The sequence below is a fragment of the Petromyzon marinus genome, chromosome 66, assembly GCF_048934315.1.
Source record: "Petromyzon marinus isolate PM22_M1 ecotype Great Lakes invasive population chromosome 66, UKy_Petmar_22M1.pri1.0, whole genome shotgun sequence".
NCBI lineage: Eukaryota > Metazoa > Chordata > Hyperoartia > Petromyzontiformes > Petromyzontidae > Petromyzon > Petromyzon marinus.
The window spans coordinates 7,347,582-7,373,745 of NC_133732.1; the positions used below are offsets into that span (position 1 = coordinate 7,347,582).

General features: G+C 48.8%; 1 protein-coding gene across 2 annotated transcripts; it reads right to left on the reverse strand.

Moving 5' to 3' along the window:
- Window positions 1–2,539: 2,539 nt before the first annotated feature.
- LOC116956624 (uncharacterized) lies at window positions 2,540–26,133 on the reverse strand. 2 transcript variants are annotated; one of them, XM_032978382.2, is made up of 6 exons: window positions 23,128–26,132; window positions 20,272–20,326; window positions 12,648–12,753; window positions 11,184–11,270; window positions 10,219–10,383; window positions 2,540–9,119 (listed from the first exon to the last, which is right to left on the reverse strand). In XM_032978382.2, the coding sequence occupies exons 3-6, from the start codon at window positions 12,751–12,753 to the stop codon at window positions 7,906–7,908; spliced, it is 1,572 nt and encodes a 523-aa protein (XP_032834273.2). In that variant the 5' UTR covers window positions 20,272–20,326; window positions 23,128–26,132; the 3' UTR covers window positions 2,540–7,905. The 2 variants fall into 2 exon arrangements, with proteins under 2 accessions (XP_032834273.2, XP_032834274.2); XM_032978383.2 differs by lacking the exon at window positions 20,272–20,326 and having other exon boundaries at window positions 23,128–26,133.
- Window positions 26,134–26,164: the final 31 nt, after the last annotated feature.

Genomic DNA, 26,164 nt, shown 5'->3' on the forward strand with positions numbered 1-26,164 from the left:
GGATTGTGTGATGGTGGTGGTGGGGGGGCCTGTGTGGTGGTGGTGGTGGGGGGGGGGCTGTGTGGTGGTGGGGGGCTGTGTGGTGGTGGGGGGGGGGCTGTGTGGTGGTGGTGGGGGGGATTGTGTGGGGGGGGGGGAGGGGGCTGTGTGTGTGAGTGTGGGGAGCGGTGGCGTAGCGGTGAGCGCTACGCTATGACTCCCGGGGTTCGACTCCCGGTCACGGCCAACACCGCCAGTGACGATTATCTGAACCGCTCCCGGGCCTCCCCCTAGGTCGACCCAGGCTCAAATGTGCACTCGGTGCAGTGCGGTAAAACATCGCCACTGGGGAGACAAAGGCGGCCTGGCGTGGTGGTGCTGGCCACCCACCCCCTCGTGTGCCACAGTGCCGGTAGCCTACATAGGCGCTCGCTAACAGCACTTGCCCCAACACTCACTCTGTTGGTGGTGTGGCAGAGGCGTGCAGACTGCCCTGCATGACATCTTTCACGACAGTCTGGACCACAGGACGGGGATCCACGGGGATTTGGAAGGAGGCCCCCTGGCGCAACAACTCCAGGGGCAATCTCTCCCCTCATTGTGAGCCCCCGGAAAGTCCCTGGGGCCAGGGTTATTCAACATCGCCTTGCCAAGGTGGCAACGCTGAGAAGAGGCTTGCGGAGCCTCCAATGTGGGTTTTAGACCTGGGCGGTCCTGCACGGGTGCCTTATTCTCTCTGCCCGTCCGCTATGCAGCAGAGGTGGAGGTAATTCCAACAAGACCTAACATCTCTTGCTTTATTGATCTGGTCAAGGCCTATGATACCAGCAACAGGCCAGGGCTGTGGGCAGTTCTTCGTGCTTTCGGAGAGTCCCCGACTCTCCGCTCACGATCAGCAAAGGGCCTTCACGATGGGTGGGCGGGCCCGGGTAAAACGACGTGGCCGGGAGTTTGGGAGCTATTCCCTGTTCACCTTGGGATGCGACCGGGATGTCCTCTGGCTCCCACATTTTTTAACGTCATCTTTGGCCAAGTAGTTTGAGAAGCTTCCCATGGCTGTACCGGAGGAATTTATATCTAGGACGTATACAATGGGAGGCTCATCGATGCCCAGGTGCGGTCGAGGGATGGCTCCCTATTCGTCAACCATGTTACGTATGATCATGATCTGGTGATTGATGCTCACTCAGAGGAGGAGTTGGAGACGCTGCTGCTGAACCTGGGGTGTGCCACCAAGAGGTGGGGCCTTACCATCAACCCCACCAAAATTAAGCACCTACCTGGTTATCTTGTGCCATCAGACACTCCACCCCCACAACTCCCAATTGGTGATGGAGCAGTTGTGGAGAGAGTGAAGAGTTTCCCCATACCTGGGCAGGGTGCTTATGACCAGCTCCGGTTTAGCAGCAGAGGTCTTACTCCGAATCAGTCGAGCGGCATTATCTTCTCATTCGCTGCATAACCCCATGTGGAAGCTACCTGGCATGTCGCTCCGCACAAAGCTTTGGGTCTTATCGGCCACGGTCATGCCCTCCCTTCTCTTTGCTTGCGAAACGTGGATCCCCCCGCATGGAACATCTGCGCCAGTTAGAAACATTCAGGGTGGCATGTCTGTGATCCATCCTGGGTTTAACCAGCAGGCTGGATTGTGTGAGGAGCTCACAAATCTTTGCAGATCTGGACAAAGTCCCATCGGTGAGCTCCTCCGGCAGGGAAGGCTGCGTTGGCTGGTTTACGTAGATTTTTCTCTAGATCCTCCGGTGTTACCCTCCACATTTAGAAACGTGCGTTTAGAGTGTTTGGCTTCTCTAGATTTCCACGTGATAAGCCACTTCGGTGAGCCATCATTTGTGGCTATGTCACTTCTGAAAAAAAGCTATATGGCTCAGGTGGGTCTTACCTGGCAAAACAAAAAATAGTTTAGTCTATAGAGGATGTCAATGGGCTTATCAGCTCCACGTTCTTGCTTGGACACGGCGTGCATCCATGATGTTGTGTGTATGTCAATGCCAGAACAGCGTGTAATTAAAACCCCATGGGTTACACAGCTTTCTTGCAGCCTCCTGCTACCGCTGTTATTAAACTAAACTTTATTTTAATTTACTAGGTAAGGCCCCACTGAGCCATGTAGCTCTTTTTCAGAAGCGGACCTGGCAATCACAAATAAGCTCAACGAAGTGGCTCATCGTCATGTGGAAATTTATAGCAGCCAAATACTAAATGTGGAGGGGAAAACCAGAGGACCTGGAGAAAAATCCACGCGACCATGAGAGAGAACATATAAACTCAAACTATACGGGCAAGTTTGGCTCGAACCCACGAACTCCTGTATAAAAGGCGAGGTAGTGAGCGTCTCGCCACTGTGGTTATTGAGCCGATCTGGCCCATACCTTCAGATCGCTCCAGCCGAGGTGCCTGCGCCTGGACCCACTCGGGCATTAAACTAGCCCAACATGACTTTCCCGAGGGGAGCCTTACATTAGCCACACGCACACAATCGCACACGCGGGTTCACGATGATGATGACGACGATGGAGCAATGACAGTGAAAGCAGTGGAAGAGATTTATTGATATGATGTTTATTGATGTGCGAATGCGAATTCGTCTCGTGTCTCGAAATGTTTTTTTCAATGCCCGCCGTATTGCTCGCAACTCAACGGCAGCAAGCGTCAGCATCGTCAGCAGGAGCACAGTGATGTGATGATGCGATGGGGCACGAGTTGCTTCCCCAAAAGACGGAATTGAATGCGACACGGTTGATGAGAAAAGATCACGTCAGACGTTAAAGAACTGCTCAACCCGGGCTATTAATGCTTTCATATTGTGCATTGCCTTTTGTGCCGTTCGCCTTTTGGCGTTGTTCTCCGGTCTAACACCGGTGGTGAGCCTAGACCGCGAAGGATGGCCGTCTCTGGTGCAGACCAATCGGTTCCGAGCACAATGCGTACATCATTATCAAAGCATGTTTCGGTTGCATTGCCCTTGTACTGTTCACCTTTTTGGCGTTGTTCCCCGGTCTAACACCGGTGGTGAGCCGAGACAAAGAAGGATGGCCGTCTCTGGTGCGGGCCAATCAGTTCCGAGGGCAATGCGAACATTTATACATCAAAGCGCGTTCGTTTGCATGTTTGACCACAAAGTGTGTGTGGCGAATGCAGACTTGATGATGCCATGCGAACGGCGTTGTCTAAACGGTGTTGGAACATCTCGACGCCTCCTGCGTATTATTTGCCGGACAGGGGTAATGAAGCATTACAAATGTTTTCATAATCTTTCATTCATCAAACAAGACGTCCCTTTCTAATGCGTGGGAAACCAAAGCCACGCTAACTTCCGAGCGTGGCCAGTCGCCAATTATTTTCCCGACCCGACGTTTATGCGAACAGAATTCAAAACCACGTTGCAACTCAACGGCAGTGTATGTGAGTGTGGGGGGCCTTTAAAAGATATACAGATTGTCTAAAAATGAACATACCATATAAGTAAGTTGAATAGTTGTATTGTTATTGGAGGGACTGACACGAATGTGATGTGACTACATGCATTGGACTTCCAAGTTTTGGTCTGTTGTGAATATTGATGGGCACTTTCTTTTATGCTTCAAGAGAAACCCCCACTGTCTGATATGACGACAAGTCTGACCCCCGTTCACACTACTTCACACCGTTAGATTTTAGCTTTATCTCTGCTTTTTTGTTGTTGCTTTTTGTTATTGTAAAGAAAGTTAAGTCTCCAACTAGCAAAGCAAGGGACCTTGGAAAACTTATGAACGGCGTAGGTTGATGTTGATGCTGTCATCATCCATCCCTACAGCTGTTGGAAAATGTTTTCTCAGCAGTTAGATTGGTCATAGCGAATAATGGGCGACATCAGCGTATAAAAGCCCGGCGTTCCATCAGTCCGTTTATCTGTTTATCCATTTGTCCACTTGTCCGTCAAACAAATTATGAGAGCCTACCGAACCAGTATGATCAATCAAATTATTGTTTCTCCAATTATTGTTTCATCCATTATCCAGCAATGCATAACTTTCCACTTACTGAGCATTTATTTAGAGTTTTCATAGTTGCGGTTATGGATGGAGGGCGACTTAAAATATATCTAATGAACTTTGAGGAACAACCCAGGAGTATCTGCACACATTGGGGGGGGGGGGGGGGTGGAAAAGAAAACACATTTGGGGGCGACATGCGGTGCGCTCAGAACCCCCTGCAGGAGGTTCGAATTTCGGCGGCCATATAGTCCAGTGGTTCTTAACCTTTTCACTGCAGCCTTGCATCCCTGTTAGTTCTCAATCGTTTAATTAAAATGTACAATGCTAATAAGCACATAGAGTATGATGAAATAAAGACATTTTTTTTACTTACGTGCCCGTGCTTAATTTGTGTTTTCGATTATTAACCTTCGAAGATAATCTGGCCTTTGTCTCGCACCCCCAGAAAGGGTATCTTGCACCCCCCCAAGGGGTGCGTGCACCTCAGGTTAAGAACCAAATGGTCTAATCAATAGCATACAAAAGTGAAACAACCTAAAGCCTATCAATTATATTGCGTGCATTCATGTTGCATTTCCGTCAGTATCTCGAATAAAGCAACACGACTATCAATGTTCTTTCGGGTACATTCATTTTTGGGCACCCTGTGTATGTGTATATAACATAGGAGACAGGTTAAGTCAACGGCCCTTTTCTGAAGGGGGAGTGGGTGGGGAGGGTGTAGAAGGTAAGCTTCAACATAAAAACGGTTTGGGATTCATCTTCTTTGGTTCTTTCGGTAAAGTCACGTAGAATGAGAATAAAATAATAAATTAATAAAATAACACAATTAAATTCTCACGACGTTTCGGCCACAACACAAGTGGCTCCAGCGCTGTCCTCCAGACAGTCTCGTCCCTTCACCTGACGAAGGGCACTTGTGTTGTGGCCGAAACGTCGTGATAATTTTTATTGTGTTATTTTATTTTATTAATTTATTATTTTATTCTCATTCTACGTGGTGACTTTACCGAAGGAACCAAAGAAGATGAATCCTTGCAGTCACGAAAGCTTTAAATCGAGGTTCGGGATTAGTTCGCGTAAATACAAACGCGTCGTTAAACCCGCCGGGTGGTGGCGCGTTTAACGGCGCGTTAATGTTCACGCGATCTGACCCCCACAAAAAAAATACCTCTATTAATACGGATAATATTGGTCGCGAAAGCCGACTACCGCTACGTCTTAAACAGAAGGAAAACCGTATTCGGCGAGGTGTCGTCCGAGGTTCGATGACGGGCTCTTCAATGGGTCAGCCCCGCAATATCTACAGGCACCGATCCTCAGTCACTCTCCAACGACCTCCCCCCTGAGATCTTCGCGTCGCCTTCTTCCAAGAGCTCCGAGGTCAAGGGGGGCACTCTGTCCCCCGCAGGGGTGACGGGGCTCCCGCCTCTGCACCGCGCAGCCCCCAGAGCTTTGGAAGAACGCTTTGCCTTTGTGGCCACGAGGCAAATCAGAGTCGTTTGAACCGTTTTAAGTCCTGTCTTGAAAACGCACCTCTTTTTAAAATCTGGCCTTCACCCCCTAGTTATGGCATAAACCAAACTTAAACTTTTTAAGTTACCAGGTGAAGCCCGCCGAGCTACGTTGCTCTTCGTTTTAGAAGCGACCTAGCTATCACAAATGGCAGCTCAACGTAGTGGCTTATAACCACGTGGATAAGTCTAGCAGCAGCCAAATACTCCGAACGCACGTTCATTCTAAATGCGGAGGGGAAAACCAGAGAGACATCCACCCGACCACGGGGAGAGAGAAGATACGAACTCTAAATAGAAAGCAGGCATCGTCGGGATCGGAATCGAACCCACGACCTCCTGTATACCAGGCGAGGTAGTTAACATATCCTAGCCACCGTGGTTCTGTTTATTTCCTGCTTTCAATATACGGTGACGCATTGGGTACGGACGAAATGAGCCACCTTTACAAATGCAACTTGTTTTTATATTATTGTAATTAATCATACGCTGTGTTTGGTTGCAAAGGAGCAGATCCCATGTTGTCCATAAGAGTTTTCCTTGGGGTTAAATTGCGTAAATATAAATGTGTCGTTAAACTCGCTGCCACCCGGCACAGCCAATTAGTGAGATTTGTCACGTAAACAAAACGTGGGCAATTCGTTACTAGTACAGCCCTAACCGGTTGTGTGTTGGAGAGTAAAACCCACTACAACATTCACAATTCGAGTAGCCGTGATGTTTCGCCGCCAGTAATTACAACAGCAACCAGCATCATCAGGCGATACAGCCAAAAATGTGGAGAAATCCTGCTGTTTCGTAATGTAATGCCTTCACTTGTGAGCCAATCAAGTGTGAAGATCAGAGGGGAGGGGGGGGGTGGAGTTAATGGATATAAATTTGCAATGGAGATTGTAATCATAACATGTCGCATCGTGCTTGTGTGGAGTATAATACTCCTCGGGATGGCTTTCCCAAAGCCCGAACAAAGCATCAAAAGCCGCTCTCTAACACATGAAAACACCATTTAAAGTCACACTGTAGAGTAAAACCTCGTTATTTCGGTATTTGATCGTTCTGAATTGGGGATAATTCGGCACGGCTGCCCTTTCGGCATATATACGGCGTGTATTAGCGATTGGCCGCGAGCCGAATTGCCGTACCGAATGGTCCAATTTCGGCATAGCGCGTGGAGCAACGCCGAGAGCCACGACCAAAAACAACGACTCGGTCCGTTGGTGGCGCTCGTGGTGAGCGTTAGTGCAGACCTGTCGCTTTGGACATCACCTTGTTTATGTGCACTCTGTGCAAGCCAAGCCTCTCAGAAATGTCGTCTACGCCCACATCAAGAAGTAATGGAAAGGGACTGAAGTATAAATCCCTTGGCGTGCGAGACAAATCCAAAGCTTTGGATAAAATGGATGCGGGGGCGTGTGTCAATGCGTATGGTGCGTGAAGACTGTAGGAGCAAGTGCTGTTAGCGAGCACCTACAAAGGTCGGCACGACGTACGAAGGGGTGGGTGGCCAACACCACGCCCGGCCGCCTTTGTCTCCCCAGTGGCGATGTTTACTACACACCGCACCAGGTACTAATTTGAGGCTGAGTCGACCTAGGGGAGGCCCAGGACCGGTTCAGACAATCGTCACTGGTTTTGGCCGTTTTGGCCGTGAGCGGGAATCGCACCCGAGTTTGGAAAACAAATTTGGAAAAAAATTTGTATCGTGGCAGGAGGCATTGGGGAGTACCTTTGTACATAATTCTGAATATTGGATAACTCGGCAAGGCCGGGGCCCCATGTGTGTCGAATTAACAAGGATTTACTGTAGTTCCCTATCATCACGAGAGGAGATGATTCAATCAGACCTCAGTCCCGACGGAAAGCACTTGGCCTCCTAATCGTGCGATTCAACAGAAGCTTTGCGGGATTTACCGAAAGGCACTTGAAAGGCCGTGGCGTCGGGGGGGGGGAGGGGGGTTTGCGATGAACACATTTTCACATTCTACAGCAGGAGCAAAAAAAAACACCAGACCGGTCACGCTGGCCACTCGGAACCGCTGAACAGTTGGGCGCGGCACCGTCAAACGTGGTCTTAAGTTTTCAAAACGTCTCTCCTCTCTCCTGAAAACTCCCATCGCATTCTCTGCGCGCGCACAGGGAGAATCGTTTGCTGTCCTTCAACCCAGCCGCCCCCCCCCCCCACCCACCCCTTCCCGCCCGCACCTCCAATTAGCGCGTTCGGCCGCGTAGGGAGCAAAAGAAGTTCAACGTCCGTACATACAACTCATTTCTTTTAGAGCTGCTCCTTTGTGTTTAGTTTGTTGTTCTTTTCCCCCAGTCCGCACCCACCTGCGATTAGCGCGGTTGGTCACGTACGGTGGCGAAAGAAGCTCAACGCACGCACCCACCCACCCACCCACCCGCGCCACTCGGGCGACTTACTCACGGGCATGGGTCCGAGCGTGCGCCTCCAAGAGGAAGCGCTGGAAGAAGCCCTTGCCGCACTCCTCGCACGAGTGCGGCCACACGCCCGCGTGCGTCGCAGAGTGCTCCTCCAGCTCGCCGCGCTTCGCGAAGCCCTTGCCGCACTCGGAGCACACGTGCGGCTTCTCCCCGGCGTGCCGCCGCGCGTGCGTGTGCAGGTTCGAGTGCTGCGAGAAGCCCTTGCCGCACTCCTTGCACACGTACGGCTTCTCGCCCGTGTGCGTCCGCCGGTGCTTCTTCAGGTCGGAGAGCTGCGCGAAGCCCATGCCGCACTCGCCGCAGACGAGCGGCCACACGCCCGTGTGCAGCACCGAGTGCGCCTCCAGGTGCGAGCGCTGGGCGAAGCCCCGGCCGCACTCGGCGCACGCGTGCGGCCGCTCGCCCGTGTGCGTGCGCAGGTGCGTGTGCAGGTTCGAGTGCTGCGCGAACCTCTTGCCGCAGTACTCGCACACGTGCGGCTTCTCGCCCGTGTGCCTCCGCGAGTGCTTCTCCAGGTCGGAGCGGCGGGCGAAGCCCTTGCCGCACTTGCCGCACGCCAGGGGCCAGGCGCCCGTGTGCGACGCCGAGTGAGCCTCCAGGTTGGAGCGCTGCGCGAACCCCCGGCCGCACTCGCCGCACACGTGCGGCTTCTCCGCCGCGTGCGTGCGCGCGTGCGTCTCCAGGTTGGAGCGCTGCGTGAAGCCCTTGCCGCACTCGGCGCACACGTGCGGCTTCTCGCCCGTGTGCGTGCGCGAGTGCCTCACGAGGTCGGAGGCGCGCGCGAAGCGCTTGCCGCACTCGGCGCACTCGTGCGGCTTCTCGCCCGTGTGCGTGCGCGCGTGCGCCTCGTAGCTGGAGCGCACCGCGAACCCCCGGCCGCACTCGCCGCACACGTGCGACCACTCGCCGCTGTGCGTCCGCGCGTGCGCCTTCAGGTAGGAGCGTGTCGTGAACCCCTTGCCGCACTCCTGGCACGCGTGCGGCTTCTTCCCGGCGGCGACGGCGGCGACGGCGACCGCGGCGGCGGCGGCGGCGCACGTCGCCGCGCCTTCGAGCGGCTTCCCGCAGCGCGCGCAAGCTCGCCGGGCCTCGCCGTCGTCGTCGCGTCGCGCCTTGTCCGTCGCCGTCGCCGTCGCGCCGTAGCCGCCGCACTCCTCGCAAAGGAGCTCCGTTGCTTTCCCTTCGTCGGCTGCGTCGGGTGCGGGAAACGCCAAATGCGCGGGTCGGTTAACCGAGGCGCGGGAAGGAAGCGGGTGCCGGAAATAGGGCGTCGGTAAGATTTTTAGGCCCGCGATATTTTGGCGACCTGTTCGCGGTCGCGAGGAGATGCTAACAAGCTCGCCTGGCGGACACGAGTTTTTTTGGCGTGGGTTCGATCCCGACCCGGACGCCTGCTGTGTATTTTGAGTCTGCGTGCCTCTCTCTGGACTCGTAGAACGGCCGATATTTAAGCCACGCAGAAACGATCAAGGATTAATAATGTTAGCCTATTCAAGCAAACAGATAGTCGGACTATCTAACTCATTTGAAGGGCAATGTAGACAAATTATTATCGAGGCTTAACCCCCCACCCCCCCATACTTAAGCGTACACATTTGGGTTAACCCCCCCCTCCCCCCTCCATGCGTACGTACTAAATGGCTGGCCCCTTATCACGTGGAAATGTATAGCAGCAGCCAAATGCTCTGAACGCGTGACGTTAATTCTAAATGTGGATGAAAAAAAAACGGAGGACACCCGAGAAAATTCCACGCGACCACGGGGAGGGGGCGAGAGACACGCAGACTCCAAATATACAGGAGGCAGTTTAACACGTAGCAGGCTTTTCGCGATTAATATTATTCACAATAAAGGTTTTTGGATTAGATCGCGGTAAGGATAAATGTGTCGTAAACCTCCAACACCCGACACGGCCAGTAAGGTTTGTGACGTAAACAACGCGCCAATTAGTTACTAGTATAGTGTAGGATAGTGTACAGTGTAGTATAGTGTACGGTGTAGTATAGCGTAGTATAGTGTAGTGTATAGTGTAGTTTACTACTTCAGCCCACCGGTGTGTTGGAGAATCAATCCACATTTACAATTTGAGTGATGACGTTTCGCTGGTAATTACACCCAGCACAGTGAAACAATCCACCAGCAGGCGTCAGGGTCGGGATCTCCTGCATACCAGGCGAGGGAGTTAACAGCTCCTAGCCACCGCGGTGCCCGAATTGCGTGCGACACAGATTACTGGCGACAAATAAAGAAAACATTCCACCATCTCTGCAATCGAAGGGGGAACCCACCTTGACCAATATCCTCCTCCAACAACTCCACCTCAATGAAGTTCTTGTCAGTTGCCGCTGCCGCTGCGGTACTGGTGGTGTTCAGGCTTCCGTAGGAATCCGCTTCATCCTCCTCTGGCCTCTCATTATTGGCTCCGTCGACATTAAAAATGTTGTTGTCCGGAGCTACAATTCAGAAAAAAGACGTGTGCCATAGTCTCTCAATCACGAGGGGGAGGGGCGATTCCTAAAGTAACAAAAGCAGGCGAACAGGCGCGCTCAGGATGCTTGTTTCGTCCGCCCGAGTTTCCACCCTGCTACCTTTTAGAATTCACGGCATCTCGCCTGAGTTTACGCCGGCCGAGGACGGCGAAAACCCTCGCTGTTACGTTGGACCCTCGTTTGATAAAATCGCCATCGATTAAAAATATTAAACATTTGTTTCCACGAGCCATAATGAAAAACTCTCCGGGTGCGCGACCTTCTCCCTCCCTCCTGTTCTTCTTCCGAATGGCTACTGACGTAGATGGCAGAGCAACAACGACAGTGTCACATTCGGGTGAGCAAGCCAGCAGACAACCGTGTCAAGAGCCAGCGGAGTAGCGTAGCTCTCTTTATGTTGTCTCTATGAGCCTGGGTCTACATGAATCCACGCGGCCACGGAGAAAGAGAGACGCAAACTCCAAATATAGAGCGGCAGGCGTCGTCAGGGTCGTGATCGAACCTACGACCTCCCGCGTACCAGGCGATGTAGTTAACATCTCCTATCCACTGCCGCAGAACGCACCGTGGCAATACGGTGGCCGTCTTTGTTGATGTAGGACGATGGGGAGGGGGATGGGGTGGGCAGGGTGGGCGAGGTGGGGGAGGGAGATGGGGGGGATGAGGTGGGGGGGGATGGGGGGGATGGGGGGGCAGAGTGGGGGGATGGGGTGGGGGGGGATGGGGGGGGCAGAGTGGGCGGGGTGGGGTGGGAGGGATCTTACCGTTTTGCTCCACTTCACTTTTCACCACAACCCTCAAATTCTCATCGCCCAGCCTCTCTTCTTCATCTTCCGGCATCGCGACAGCTCCTGCACGCGCCGCGGTCAAAGCGCTGCCGTTACCATTTGGTGGAACGACATGGCACGAGATTGACGTGGCCACGGCCGTTCCCCCGGCGATCGCGACGACGAGCGGCGACGAGCGGCGGCGGTCTGGAAGTGCTTGTGAACAGCTCAATTTTCGCGGACAATGATATTTGGCCTAAAACAATGAACTACATCATGGGACCTCCCTTTGCCAGTACCAAAATATGAGAAGAGGTTTTCCCCTTTTTTTCTGGCAACAGAACAGCTGTGTTAAGATGTTAAAACACCAAACCGAAACCTTTAACAAGGAATCATGTTACTGCATTAACCACAATACTTGAGGTCAGAATGCAAACAAAAAACATACTCTGATAATATATGTGACATTGTCTTTGAAACTGATTGGTCCACACTAGAGACAGCTTTCTTTCGAAAGTTAAATTTAAATAATTTGGAGCTTTCGTGACTGCAGGAATCCATACTCTTTGGTGGTTCTTTCGGTAAAGTCACGTAGGTAGCAAAAAATAATAGCTCACGACGTTTCGACCGCAACACAATGTATCTTTTAACCTCTCGTCACGGCAACTCTCTCGCCTACTTCGACAGTATTCTTGCTGTGGTTGTCCCGCCCGATGACGGTTGCTTGTGTGTTGCGATCGAAACGTCGTCATCTATAATTTTTTTTCTACCCACGTGAGACTATACCGAAAGAACCAATGAGTATGGTTAAATAACAGTTAGCAAACGAACTTACCTTTCATTATCGAGGTTTTCGGGTTAGATCGCGGCAAGTGGCGTAACCCTCCACGACCAAGGATTGAGGGTGGTTCACTGCGCGAATGATACATTTACAGTCGATGGTTTACGCTCACTCATCTCGCCACTGTGGGGAAACGCGGTGGCTACGAGATGTTATCTCCCTCGCCTGGTGTGCAGGAGGTCGTGGGTTCGATCCCGACCCCGACGCCTGCTGCTGTATATTTGGAGTCTGCGTGTCTCTCTCTCTCTCATCATCATCACGGTGGCTAGGATAAGTTAACTACCTTGCCTGGTGTGCAGGAGGTCGTGGGTTCGATCCCGACCCCGACACCTGCTGCTGCTGTATATTTGGAGTCTGCGTGTCTTTCTCTCTCCCCGTGGTCACGTGGATTTTTCTCGGAGTCCTCCGGTTTTTCCCCTCGCGCATTTAGAATCAACATCACCGCGCGTTTAGAGTATTTGGCTGCTGCTAAAAATGTCCACGTGATGATGATGATGATGACAATAAGCCACTTCGTTGAGCTATCATTCGTGATAGCCAAGTGGCTTCTGAAAAAGAGCTACACAGCAGCTCAGCGGGGCCTAAACTGGTCAAATAAGAAACGAGTTCAGTTTACTCACCAGCATCGGCATCTTCGCGTTTCACCAACGGGTTAGGAGACATCCCGGGATTTGGATGCTCTTCATATTCTTGCTTGATGAACGGCAATTTGAAGTGTGGATCCATCTGAAGGGGAGACGAACAAAAAGTGGAAATCCTCTCATTCCACAAACGAACCTCGCCGCAGATCTCATCAAGGAGCCACAAACCATCATCGCGCAAAACTCCGATGGTCATCCTCACAGCAGCAGGAGCTTTTGGCTGGCCATCAAACAAAAGACGATGTTATATACGCTACACTATACACTGCTATAACCTACACTATACGCTACACTATACACTACACACTACACTCTACACACTACACTATACACTACAATATACACTACACTATACACAGCTATAACCTACACTATACACTACACTATACACTGCTATAACCTACACTATACACTGCTATACACTACTATACTGGGGCTGAACGGTTAATCGATTTCAAATCGAAATCGCTATTTGAAACAATGCGATTAGCAAATCGCAAAGGCTGCGATTTTTTGCGATTTGAAAAGTCCTCCAACTTTCTTATTGGAATTGTTTTATTTTGTTATCATTATCATTTTAATTTATTTTACTTAACAATTGTTCTATGTTTGATTGTTCTATTTCAATTAAAACCTTTTAATAAATACATGTTGGAAGAAATTCATATATCTTAAGTTCTCATCCTTGCGTTAGAATCTATGGAGCAGTTCATACTTTGATGGTACGGTAAAACCTCGGTTTGCGAGTAACTTGGTCTGCGAGTGTTTTGCAAGACGAGCAAAACATTTTTAAGTAAATATTAATTTGATAAACGAGCAAGGGTCTTGCAATACGAGTAGTGTACGTGTAGACGCTTTTTACTGCCGAGCGTCACGTGATCACAACTGATATATTACGAGTGCTTTGATGTACGAGTGCTTTGGATTACAAACGTGTTTCCGGAACGAATTATGCTCCTCGCAATCCAAGGTTTTACTGTATCATGTGGTAATTCTCCATCACAAGTATTAAATATATTACACAGTCAACATTGAACTCAAACTTTACTTTAAAAGTTTTCATCGCGAATCGCAATAGCAATATCTGTCAGAAAAATCGCCATGAAATATTTTCCCCAAATCGTTCAGCCCTATACTATATACCCTTCACTATAAATATTACATTACACACTCCACTATACACTGCTTTACACGACACTATACATTGCTTTACATGACATTATGCACTGCTATAACTACACTATACACTACACTATACACTACTATACACTACACTATACACTACTATACACTACACTATACACTACCACACACTGCACTATACACTACACTATACACTACTATACACTATTCTAGATTTAAAGCTTTCGTGACTGCTAGGATCCATACTCTTTGGTTCTATTGGGTAAAGTCACATAAGTGAAAATAAAATAACAAAAAATCACGACGTTTCGGCCACAACACAAGCGGCCTTCATCAGGTGAAGGGACGAGACTGTCTGGAGGACAGCGCTGGAGTGGAAGAAGCCACGCTTAGATCACGACCTTTAAGCTGTGTGAGAAGAAAAAGACCACGCGCCTTGACAAAGGAATTAGCATATAATTTAGCATTGAAATGGCTCATTGAAATAGCTAAGTTAAAGTATACACATCCGCAGAGGTACCCCTTGACAAAGGAATTAGCGCTGGAGTGGAAGAAGCCACGCTTAGATCACGACCTTTAAGCTGTGTGAGAAGAAAAAGGCCAAGTGCCTTGACAAAGGAATTAGCATATAATTTAGCATTGAAATGGCTCATTGAAATAGCTAAGTTAAAGTATACACATCCGCAGAGGTATCCCTTGACAAAGGAATTAGCATAGAATTTAGCATTGAAATAGCTGAGTGATTAGCTTGTAACTGGTCACAGAAATAGCTATGTTAAAGTTAGAGCATATACATTCACCGAGGCACCTAGTACTCATCAAACAGGAGAATTTAGCGAAACACAACCACGCTCAGACATTGGACCTGTGTGCGAGCAAACAAGGTGTTCTGACAAAGAAATTAGCATAAAAATTAGCATTTGATTGGCGGATTTTAGGAAAGAGGTGGTGTACGTGCCGGTGGACTCGCAGTTTGGCGCGGGGGGGAAGGGGGGAGGGGGGAGTTTACCTATTGATGGTGTGAAAAGGGGGAATTTATAAGAGCTGCGAAAGTTTGGGGTACCACTACTTGAAAAATTTACTGTACCATTGAAATTAGTTTAATGTTTAGTTCGATTTAGAACATCTTTCCAATGGTTGCTTAATTTGAAACCATCCTCTCGGTTGAAATTGTGTCTGTGTTTGTAGATCTGAATTGCTTCATGAACAAATCTCTGATAAAAGCCCGTGGGTTTGCAAAGAACCTTGGTATCGGAGAAAATTATATCGTGATCCCCCACAGCGTTGTAACAGTGATCAGCCACGGCAGAAGAATTCGTTTTGCCGTGTTTCAAATCTGATTTGTGCTCGCGAATTCGGTCAGAGACATGTCGCTTTGTCTCACCGATGTAGCAATCACCGCAGGTACAACTCAATTTGTAAACCCCGGGGTACTGTAAATCAGGAATGACATTCTTCACGGATGGGATCAGATCACGAATTTTGTGTACTGTATTGAACCGGACCTGGATCTTGTGTTTGTTTAGAATTTTGGAAATCTTTTTAGTAACGCCTGCTATATATGGAAGTGTGATGGTTTTTAAACGTCCCTCCCTAAAACCTTCTGCTGCAAGACCCCCTAGATTATATGGTCTTCCCAAGATTCATAAAGAAGGCACCCCACTTTGACCCATCGTATCCACGATCAACTCCCCTACCTATAGACTAGCCCGTTTTCTGTCAGATACCTTGCTGCCTTTCACTGGCAAGACCGCCTCAGCAGTACTCACCTCAGCCCAATTGGTCTCTATGGTCAAAGACGTTGTACTGTCCCCTGACGATATCCTTGTCAGCTTCGATGTGGTCTCTATGTTCACCAAGGTCCCAGTACCTGATACCATTGAAATAATTGAAAATTTGGTCCAACATGGACTAGACCCCGACACACCTGCACTGGTTAGGCACTGCCTCAACAATACCTACTTTACTTGGAATGGCTCCTTCTACAAACAAAATGAGGGTACCCCCATGGGATCCCCCTTATCACCAGTGATAGCCAATATTTTCATGGAGAAATTTGAATCAGATGCCATCCAGACTTCCACCCTCAGACCTTCCCTGTGGAAGAGATATGTGGATGACACTTTCGTCATTTGGCCACATGGCCTCCCAGCTCTGAACCTTTTCCTACACCACATCAATTCCAGACATCCCGCCATCAAATTCACCATGGAAGTGGAGAAAGATGACAAGCTACCATTCTTAGATGTTCTGTTTGAGACGAGACCTGATGGCTAATTTGGGCATTCTGTCTACAGGAAACCCACCCACACAGATTCCTACTTGAAACCTGATTCCCACCACCACCCAGCCCAAAATAATTATCTCATCAAAACTTTATACCATAGGGCTCATTGCATTTCGGACCAACACCACCTGACCAGTGAATTAAAACATGTACACCTGGCCCTCAAAAGGAATGGTTACTCTGACCGTACCATTCGCCAAGCTCTCTCTCCCTCCATACAGAAACAACCACTTGATACTCCGGTCAAAACCATCACACTTCCATATATAGCAGGCGTTACTAAAAAGATTTCCAAAATTCTAAACACAAGATCCAGGTCCGGTTCAATACAGTACACAAAATTCGTGATCTGATCCCATGCGTGAAGGATGTCATTCCTGATTTACAGTACCCCGGGGTTTACAAATTGAGTTGTACCTGCGGTGATTGCTACATCGGTGAGACAAAGCGACATGTCTCTGACCGAATTCGCGAGTACAAATCAGATTTGAAACACGGCAAAACGAATTCTTCTGCCGTGGCTGATCACTGTTACAATGCTGCGGGGGATCACGATATAATTTTCTCCGATACCAAGGTTCTTTGCAAACCCACGGGCTTTTATCAGAGATTTGTTCATGAAGCAATTCAGATCTACAAACACAGACACAATTTCAACCGAGAGGATGGTTTCAAATTAAGCAACCATTGGAAAGATGTTCTAAATCGAACTAAACATTAAACTAATTTCAATGGTAAAGTATATTTTTCAAGTAGTGGTACCGCAAACTTTCACAGTCTTATAAATTCCCCCTTTTCACACAATCAATAGGTAAACTCCCCCCTCCCCCCTTCCCCCCCCGCGCCAAACTGCGAGTCCACCGGCACGTACACCACCTCTTTCCTAAAATCCGCCAATCAAATGCTAATTTTTATGCTAATTTCTTTGACAGAACACCTTGTTTGCTCGTACACAGGTCCGATGTCTGTGCGTGGTTGTGTTTCGCTAAATTCTCCTGTTTGATGAGTACTAGGTGCCTCGGTGAATGTATATGCTCTAACTTTAACATAGCTATTTCTGTGACGAGTTACAAGCTAATCACTCAGCTATTTCAATGCTAAATTCTATGCTAATTCCTTTGTCAAGGGGTACCTCTGCGGATGTGTATACTTTAACTTAGCTATTTCAATGAGCCATTTCAATGCTAAATTATATGCTAATTCCTTTGTCAAGGCACTTGGCCTTTTTCTTCTCACACAGCTTAAAGGTTGTGATCTAAGCGTGGCTTCTTCCACTCCAGCGCTAATTCCTTTGTCAAGGGGTACCTCTGCGGATGTGTATATACTTTAACTTAGCTATTTCAATGAGCCATTTCAATGCTAAATTATATGCTAATTCCTTTGTCAAGGCACGTGGTCTTTTTCTTCTCACACAGCTTAAAGGTCGTGATCTAAGCGTGGCTTCTTCCACTCCAGCGCTGTCCTCCAGACAGTCTTGTCCCTTCACCTGATGAAGGCCGCTTGTGTTGTGGCCGAAACGTCGTGATTTTTTGTTATTTTATTTTCACCTACGTGACTTTACCCAATAGAACCAAAGAGTACTATACACTACACTATACACTGCTATACACTACACTATACATTACTATACACCACTATACACTAATATACACTACACAATACACTACACTTCTGGCTGGCCATCGGAAAAAAGATGGTGGTCACCGCATCGCACGCTTTAAGATGCACTTCTGCAACCTTCCTATATTAGGAAGCTACTGGAGCTATGCCACTCTTTAAAATCATCATCGATATTGACAAACTCATTTCTTTAGAACTTCTTTCAGGGTTAAGTTCTTCCCCCCGCACCTCCGATTAGCACAGATGGCTACGTACGGTGCTAAAGACATTCAACACACGTACATTACACTATACACTACAACGCACAACATTACACACTATACATTACAATACGATACATCCTGCAATATGGGGCCGTCCATAAATGACGTCACGCAATTTTGGACGATTTTTGACCCTCCCCCTCGTCACACGGCGTCACAAGAAGTCAGACCCCCCCCCCCTCAAATATGACGTCACAAAGCTCTGCCCCCCTCCCCCCAAAATAAAACATGCTTCAAATCGCTTTAAAATATTGTCATTGTAGTATTATTTAATGTGGCGCTGCACTCTGATGTTGTAGGAGAAAACATTTATTAAAAATTCCATTTAATTAAGTAGATCGTGCTGTCTATATTTATTTAAAGTTGCGCATTTTGATGTGACGTCACATTTCTCAAACACCCCCCCCTCGTCACACATCGTCACAAATGTCTGACCCCCCCCCCCACCCCCTAGGTGCGTGACGTCATTTATGGACGGCCCCTATACACTACACTATACACAATACAAACTACACTATACACTACATACTACACCACAACGATACACACTACACTATGTGTAGGGGTGTTGTGCGAAGGAAACACACAGCCACACCTTGGTGGCTACAACCACGTCCGCTATAGCCCCGCCCCTCAGTAGTGTATGGGTATAAAGGGCGGGGAGCCAGAGAGCTCGGGGCAGTGTGTTGGGGCCAAGAATGAAGAACCAGTGAAGAAGGAAGGCCGGCTAGATAGACCCTAGGACTTCCCTGACCGCTGTCCTTTTGAGGGCCGGCAGGGTAAGCCAGTGGTGCGGTCCCAGAGCCTCAGAGCCGGAGTCCTTTTAAGGGCCGGTCTGTCTGGTGGGGTGCCGTGATCTGTGCTTGACCAGGGCCAGATCAGATAGCCTCCTCTAGCGCCTGTAGCTGGAGGAACTGGGAGCACAGGAGTTAGGCTAGATAGCGTAGAGGGTGTCCCAGCGTGTATACGGGTGATGGGGCCGTTACCCCTTCCAGTGTAACCCTTGTTACGTTAAATAAATAGTGCTGCCTCTACTCCACCGTCTCCGTGTCCCGTGAACCCACTACATAAGTACGACAATTCACACGACACTATACACTACGCGACGACACACACCATGCAATACACTACACCACGATACTAAATTGAAAATTCACATCTTTAGTCCATTGCCCATCAACGGTTAGCCAAAAGCCGTACGGTGCGAAAGAAGTCCAACGTACATACAACAAACATCGACGAATTGGAAGACCACTCGGATTAAAGCTATTCGCTGCTAAACTGAGACGTAAACTACGTTTTATTATTGCACGCTTTTTATTAACTCACTCTGTCTGTTGTTGTATCCTCAAATCTTGCAACTCAATTGTAACCCACTTCCCAATGTGGTATCGACTGCAAACTTGGTATACTGATGTCGCACTGATGACAATACTATATTCTATCATTAAAAATGAAAAATAAAACTTGGAAACAATCTTTTTGTTATGTTATGTTTCGGCGTGGGTCTCATTGACCACGGTCAACTGACGTTGGCTGTAATTGTCCACGGTCCCTTACGTCATGCCAAGCTTCGGGGCCACTTCCTGGAGTCGTGGAGTTCTTCCATTACTAGTGTAGTGTTGCTCCGGAGACACCTCGTAGGGGGGGCACGTCTTTATTTTCCACACGTACCCTAACCACTATACACTAATTCTTCATACAGTTGATCTTGAGGACCTCTTCCACTTGGTATATTATACGCGTCCTGTGTAGCGTGCCTAACCCGACTACGCTCCAGGTCCTCCGGCTATAATATACTATGTGAGACTACCTGACCTGACCCAGCCAAGGTACAGGTCCAACACTGACCTCACAGAGCTTCGGCCCTTAAAAGGACGGCGAAGCTTGGGGTTCAGAGTGCTACTCTAGCAGCGTCTTCCTTCTTCAACTGGTTATCTTCAACTGCTTCCGCCTCCAACTGCTTCCGTCTCCAACTGCTTCGGTTTTTAAACTGCCTGGACCTCTCCAGAGGTTCGCCTTATATCCGTTTCTCAGCCGAGGTGCGGACCTCAGTGAGGGACGTGGGTGACCCCACTGAGGTCCGCATGTCTGCCGTTGCAGGTCAGTGCAGCCGCAGCCCCCCAGCCTTTGGGAGTGTTTGCGAGGGATCATAGAATCCCTCGCGGCCCCCCAACTGCTTCAGGGCTGCCTGTCATTGCCTGCAAGTGCAGCCCATCCATGGCACTACACTAGTACGGTACATTTCATTAAAGTGTGTTTTCAATTAAAAAAAAATATTAATTCTTACCAGATTAGGGCACCGCTGAGCTGCTGTGTAGTGGCTCTCTTGTTCAGAAGCGACCCTGGCGATCACAAATGATCACAGCTCAAGCCAAGTTGCGGCTTCTCATCATCATCATGACCGCATGGGAAATTTGTAGCAGCAGCCAAACATTCTGAACGCGTGATGCTTGATTCTAAACGTGGATGGGAAAAACCGGAGGACCCGGAGAAAAATCCACCGCGGAGAGAGAGAGAAAGAGACGCAAACTCCAAATATACACTGGGCAGGCGTCAGGGGTCGGGATTAGAACCCACGACCTCCTGTGTACCAGGCGAGGTAGTTAACATCTCCTAGCCACCGTGATGATGATGATGAGAGACGCAGACTCCAAATATACAGCAGCAGCAGGCATCATCAGGGTTAGCATGGAACCCACGACCTCCTGCATACCAGGCGAGGTAGTAAATATCTCATAGCCACCGTGATGATGATGATGAGAGAGAGACGCAGGCTCCAAATATACAGCAGCAGCAGGCATCGTCAGGGTTAGGATGGAACCCACGACCTCCTGCATACCAGGCGAGGTAGTAAACATCTCATAGCCACCGCGGGGCGCTGCTTGCAAAGACGAGAAAGCCATCGACAACGAATATTCATGATGCCTGGAAGGAACGTCACCGATATTTATAAAGAAGCTGTGGGTCACATGTTTCACTGTAGGGCCAACTGCAGGGCTCATGTGAATTACAGTCAGTTAAGCCAACAGCATCAGAGTATGTATTTATAGTGGGAGGAATCCGATGAGCTTTAAAGCTCTTTTTTTATCACAGATGTCCAGTATAGCGGCTGTGTGATTCTGGCCAGAACCATGAGCCTTACAGATATATAAACACACACACACACTCTGGCATATCAGAAAGATGCTGTTGTTATTTTGGATGCTGTTATAAATGTCCACGTTATGATGATGACGATAACCTTTAGTTGAGCTACTATCATTTGTGATGGCCCAGGGGCCTTATCTGGTCAAAATAATAAACAGTTTAGTTTAACAGTTCATATTATTAGCAAGGGAGCAATACACACCGCAACGATTAGTGGATACGTGTTAACAATCACAATATTTGTACTCCGATTAGCGCGGTTGGCTACGTACGGTGCGAAAGAGGTTCAACACACACTACAAACTACAAGTATACATCCCACGATACTTTACACTACGATACGCTACACTATACTCTGCAATATGCACTACGATACACTATTATACACTACACACTACATTACTATACATTCCACTATACTAAATTGAAAATTCACTTCTGCAGAGCTGATTGTTGTTGTATTGAGTGTCTTGTCATCCCACCACACCTCCTGATTAGCACGGTTGACTATGTACGGTGTGAAAGAAGTTCAACATGTACACTATACACTACTATACACTATTATACACAGCACTACTATACACTACATTCTACACTACTATACACTGCACTACTATACACTACTATACACTGCACGACTATACACTGCACTACTATACACTACTATACACTTTACCACTATACACTGCACCACTGTACACTACACTACTATACACTACACTATACACTACACTACTATACACTGCACCACTATACACTACACTACTATACACTACACTACTACACACTACATACTACACTGATATACACGACTATACACTGCACTACTATACACTACACTACTATACACTACATACTACACTACTATACACTGCACCACTATACACTACATACTACACTATATACTCATCTACACACTACATTATGCACTACTATACACTACACTAGAACACACTACATGTATAGTAGTGCAGTGTATACACTACATACTACACTACTATACACTGCACCACTATACACTACATACTACACTATATACTCAGCTATACACATTATGCACTACTATACACTACATACTACACTACTATACACTACACTGCTATACACTGCACTACTGTACACTACACTGCTATACACTGCACTACTGTACACTACATTATACTCAGCTACACACTACACTACATTATGCACTACTATACACTACGATACACTATATACTACACTACTATACACTACACTGCTATACACTAATATACACTGCACCACTATACACTACACTATATACTCAGCTACACACTACACTACGATACACTACACTACATTATGCACTACTCTACACTACACTATATACTACACTACTATACACTACGATACACTATATACTACACTCAAGCTGGCCCGTTCACTATACCCTTTTGCTCTTTCGGTAAAGTCACGTAGGTCATAAAAAAACGACGTTTCGTGCGCAACGCAAGCGTCCATCATCAGGTGGGAGAGAGCTTCGCCTGCTTCACGATGACATTGCCCGCTAACAAATTCTCGACTTTTTTTAAATGAAAATAAATAAATTTTGCTTCCGTGAATTGCAGGAATTCGTATTCCTTGGGGTCTTTCGGGCGAAGACACGTAGAGATCAGGGCTTTCCGAAGAAAATAACACGACAAATAACACGACAACAAACACGAAGACGACGTTTCGGTCCCGACACAAGCCGACCGTCATCAGGAAGAATCAAATAAAACCGTTGAGAACAAAAAGCAAAAAGGATGGCTTGGCTTGAGATCGAAACGTCGGTTTTAAAAAAAAAATGTGTTCCTTTCTTTGAACATGAATCTACGGGGCTTCGCCGAAAGACTTCAGAGTTAACAAAGTTGGGTATCCACTGCTGGATGAATGCCTCCAACCCCACGCTGTGCAAGGCGTGGGGAGGGGAGGGGGGTCAAGATGACCATACTTCACCACGCCGTGCGTCACGTGCGGGGGTGTCAGGACTCACCACGTGTTGAGTCTCCACGTCTGTCTGTCTGTCTGTGTCTCTCTCCTTGTGTCTCTCCCTGTGTCTCTCTCCCTGTGTCTCTCTCCTTGTCTCCTTTCCTGTGTCTCTCTCCTTGTGTCTCCCTCCCTGTCTCGATGTCTCCCTCCCTGTCTCCTTCCCTGTGTCTCTCTCCTTGTCTCCCTCCCTGTCTCCCTGTGTCTCCCTCCCTGTCTCGATGTCTCTCTCCCTGTGTCTCTCTCCCTGTGTCTCTCCCTGTGTCTCTCTAGTCACCCCTCCCTCCCTGTCCCTCTGTCCACGTCTCCCTGTGTCTCTCTCCCTGTCTCCCTGTGTCTCTCCCTGTCTCGATGTCTCTCTCCCTGTCTCCCTGTCTCTCTCCCTGTGTCTCGATGTCTCTCTCCCTGTGTCTCTCTGTCTCCCTGTCTCTCTCCCTGTGTCTCGATGTCTCTCTCCCTGTGTCTCTCTGTCTCTCTCCCTGTGTCTCGATGTCTCTCTCCCTGTGTCTCTCTGTCTCTCTCCCCGTGTCTCGATATCTCTCTCCCTGTGTTTCGATATCTCTCTCCCTGTGTCTCTCTCCCTGTCTCTCTATCTCCCTGTCTCGATGTCTCCCTGTATCGATGTCTCTCTCCCTGTGTCTCGATGTTTCTCTCCCTGTGTCTCGATGTCTCTCTCCCTGTGTCTCTCTCCCTGTCTCTCTAGTCACCCCTCCCTCCCTGTCCCTCTGTCCAAGTCTCCCTGTGTCTCCCTGTCTCTCTCCCTGTCTCCCTGTGTCTCTCCCTGTCTCTCACCCTGTGTCTCTCCCTGTCTCTATCCCTGTGTCTCGATGTCTCTCTCCCTGTCTCGATGTCTCCCTGTGTCTCCCTGTCTCTCTCCCTGTGTCTCTGTCTCCCTGTCTCTCTTCCTGTGTCTCGATGTCTCTCTCCCTGTGTCTCTCTCCCTGTGTCTCTCTGTCTCCCTGTGTCTCTCCCTGTGTCTCTCTCCCTGTGTCTCGATGTCTGTCTCCCTGTGTCTCTCTGTCTCCCTGTGTCTCGATATCTCTCTCCCTGTCTCTCTCCCTGTGTCTCTATCCCTGTGTCTCGATGTATGTCTCCCTGTGTCTCTGTCTCCCTGTGTCTCTATGTCTCTCTCCCTGTCTCTCCCTGTCTCTCTCCGTGTCTCTCCCTGTGTCTCTCTGTCTCCCTGTGTCTCGATATCTCTCTCCCTGTGTCTCGATGTCTCCCTGTGTCTCTGTCTCCCTGTCTGTCTCCCTGCGTCTCCCTGTCTCTCTCCCTGTGTCTCGATGTCTCTCTCCCTGTGTCTCGATGTCTTTCTCCCTGTATCTCGATGTCTTTCTCCCTGTGTCTCGATGTCTCCCTGTGTCTCGATGTCTCCTTGTGTCTCGATGTCTCCCTGTGTCTCCCTCTCTCGATGTCCCCCTGTGTCTCTCCCTGTGTCTCTCTGTCTCCCTGTCTCTCCCTGTGTCTCGATGTCTCTCTCCCTGTCTCGATGTCTCCCTGTGTCTCGATGTCTCCCTGTGTCTCGATGTCTCCCTGTCTCTCTCCGTCTGTCTCGATGTCTCTCTCCCTGTGTCTCGATGTCTCTCTCCCTGTGTCTCGATGTCTCCCTGTGTCTCTCTGTCTCCCTGTGTCTCGATGTCTCTCTCCCTTTGTCTCTCCTCCTCGTGTCTCTGTAAGCCCCAGCCCCCTCCCCTCCTATCGCCCCGCCCCCTTTGCACGGCGCATCCAAGCGACAAGATGCGGCACAAGACACTGAAGCAGCCACCGCCCGCTAGAGGGTGGGGGGGTCGAACCGAGGCCGTCTTTCGTCCTGTGCTTTGCTCGTTTCGGTCACCACAAAGTCACTTGCCCGTCCACAACAACAACCGCCATTCGCCACTAAGTGGGAGGTGACGTCACCACGACGCCAGTGCCAGGCCATGTGCACCTCGAGGCCACGTGACGTGTCGAACGCCCGCTGGCAGGAGGTCACGGGGCAGACCCAGGTGCCACGGATCGACTGAGATGACTGGCTGTTGCACCACCTGTGCCCCCCTACTGTGCCAATCTGCTGTGCTTTAGCCACCCGGCGCTCCGCTCGTTGTTGTGAGCGTCGCTCCTCCGCCCTCCGTTGTTGTTGGAGGGCGACTGCCTCCAACTGCCCAGGAGCGTCCTTCACGAGCCTCCTCCACAGAGGCCGATCTTGACACCACTGGTATCGGTCATCGGAAAGTCCACTCAGCTCCACATCCTCCTGTAGCACGTCGCTCCATCTCTTCTCTAGCCCGTGCCGCGCCCGTCCACCCCCCCCCCCCCTTATCAGTTTAACACTGAACTGGGCATTCGCCCCCAATATTCATCCATAAGGTTTTTTTTGGGAGTTAATTCGCGTAAATTTAGGGTGCTTCAAACATAGTTTTTTAACACTCATACGGGACGATAATACACTGTAAGATGATAACAAATCATTAGACCTCCTTTGCCAGTACCAACATATAATAGGGTTTTTCCCCTTTTTTCTGGCAACAAAACCCTATTATATTTTGGTACTGACAAAGGAGGTCTAATGATGTAGATGCTCACACCGAGCCCTCATTACTTTGATAGTGCATTGTCTTTGAGCTGTGTGACGCCTTTTGGCGTCATCTGGTCGAGCACCAATTGGGTCGAGGCTCAAAAGAAAGCCGTCCCTTGGTGTGGACCAATCAGTTTAAAGGAAAATGCATCATATATCAGTATGTTTTTTTTGTTTGCATTTTGACTGCATGTATTGTGGTTAATGCAGACATGAATCCTTGTAAAAAGGTTTCAGTTTTGTTGCCAGAAAAAAGGGGGAAAACCCTATTATAACAAATCTAATTTTGATTTAAAGCTTTCGTGACTGCAGGGATTCATATTCTTGGTGATTTCGGTAAAGTCACCACGTAGAAGGGAAACAACAAAATAATAAAAATATAAAATAAAATTCTCACGACGTTTCGACTGCAACACAAGCAATCATCATCAGGTGTGAAAACTACAGTAAGAAAATTTGAAAAAAATGTGAAATTAGAATTTTTTTTGAA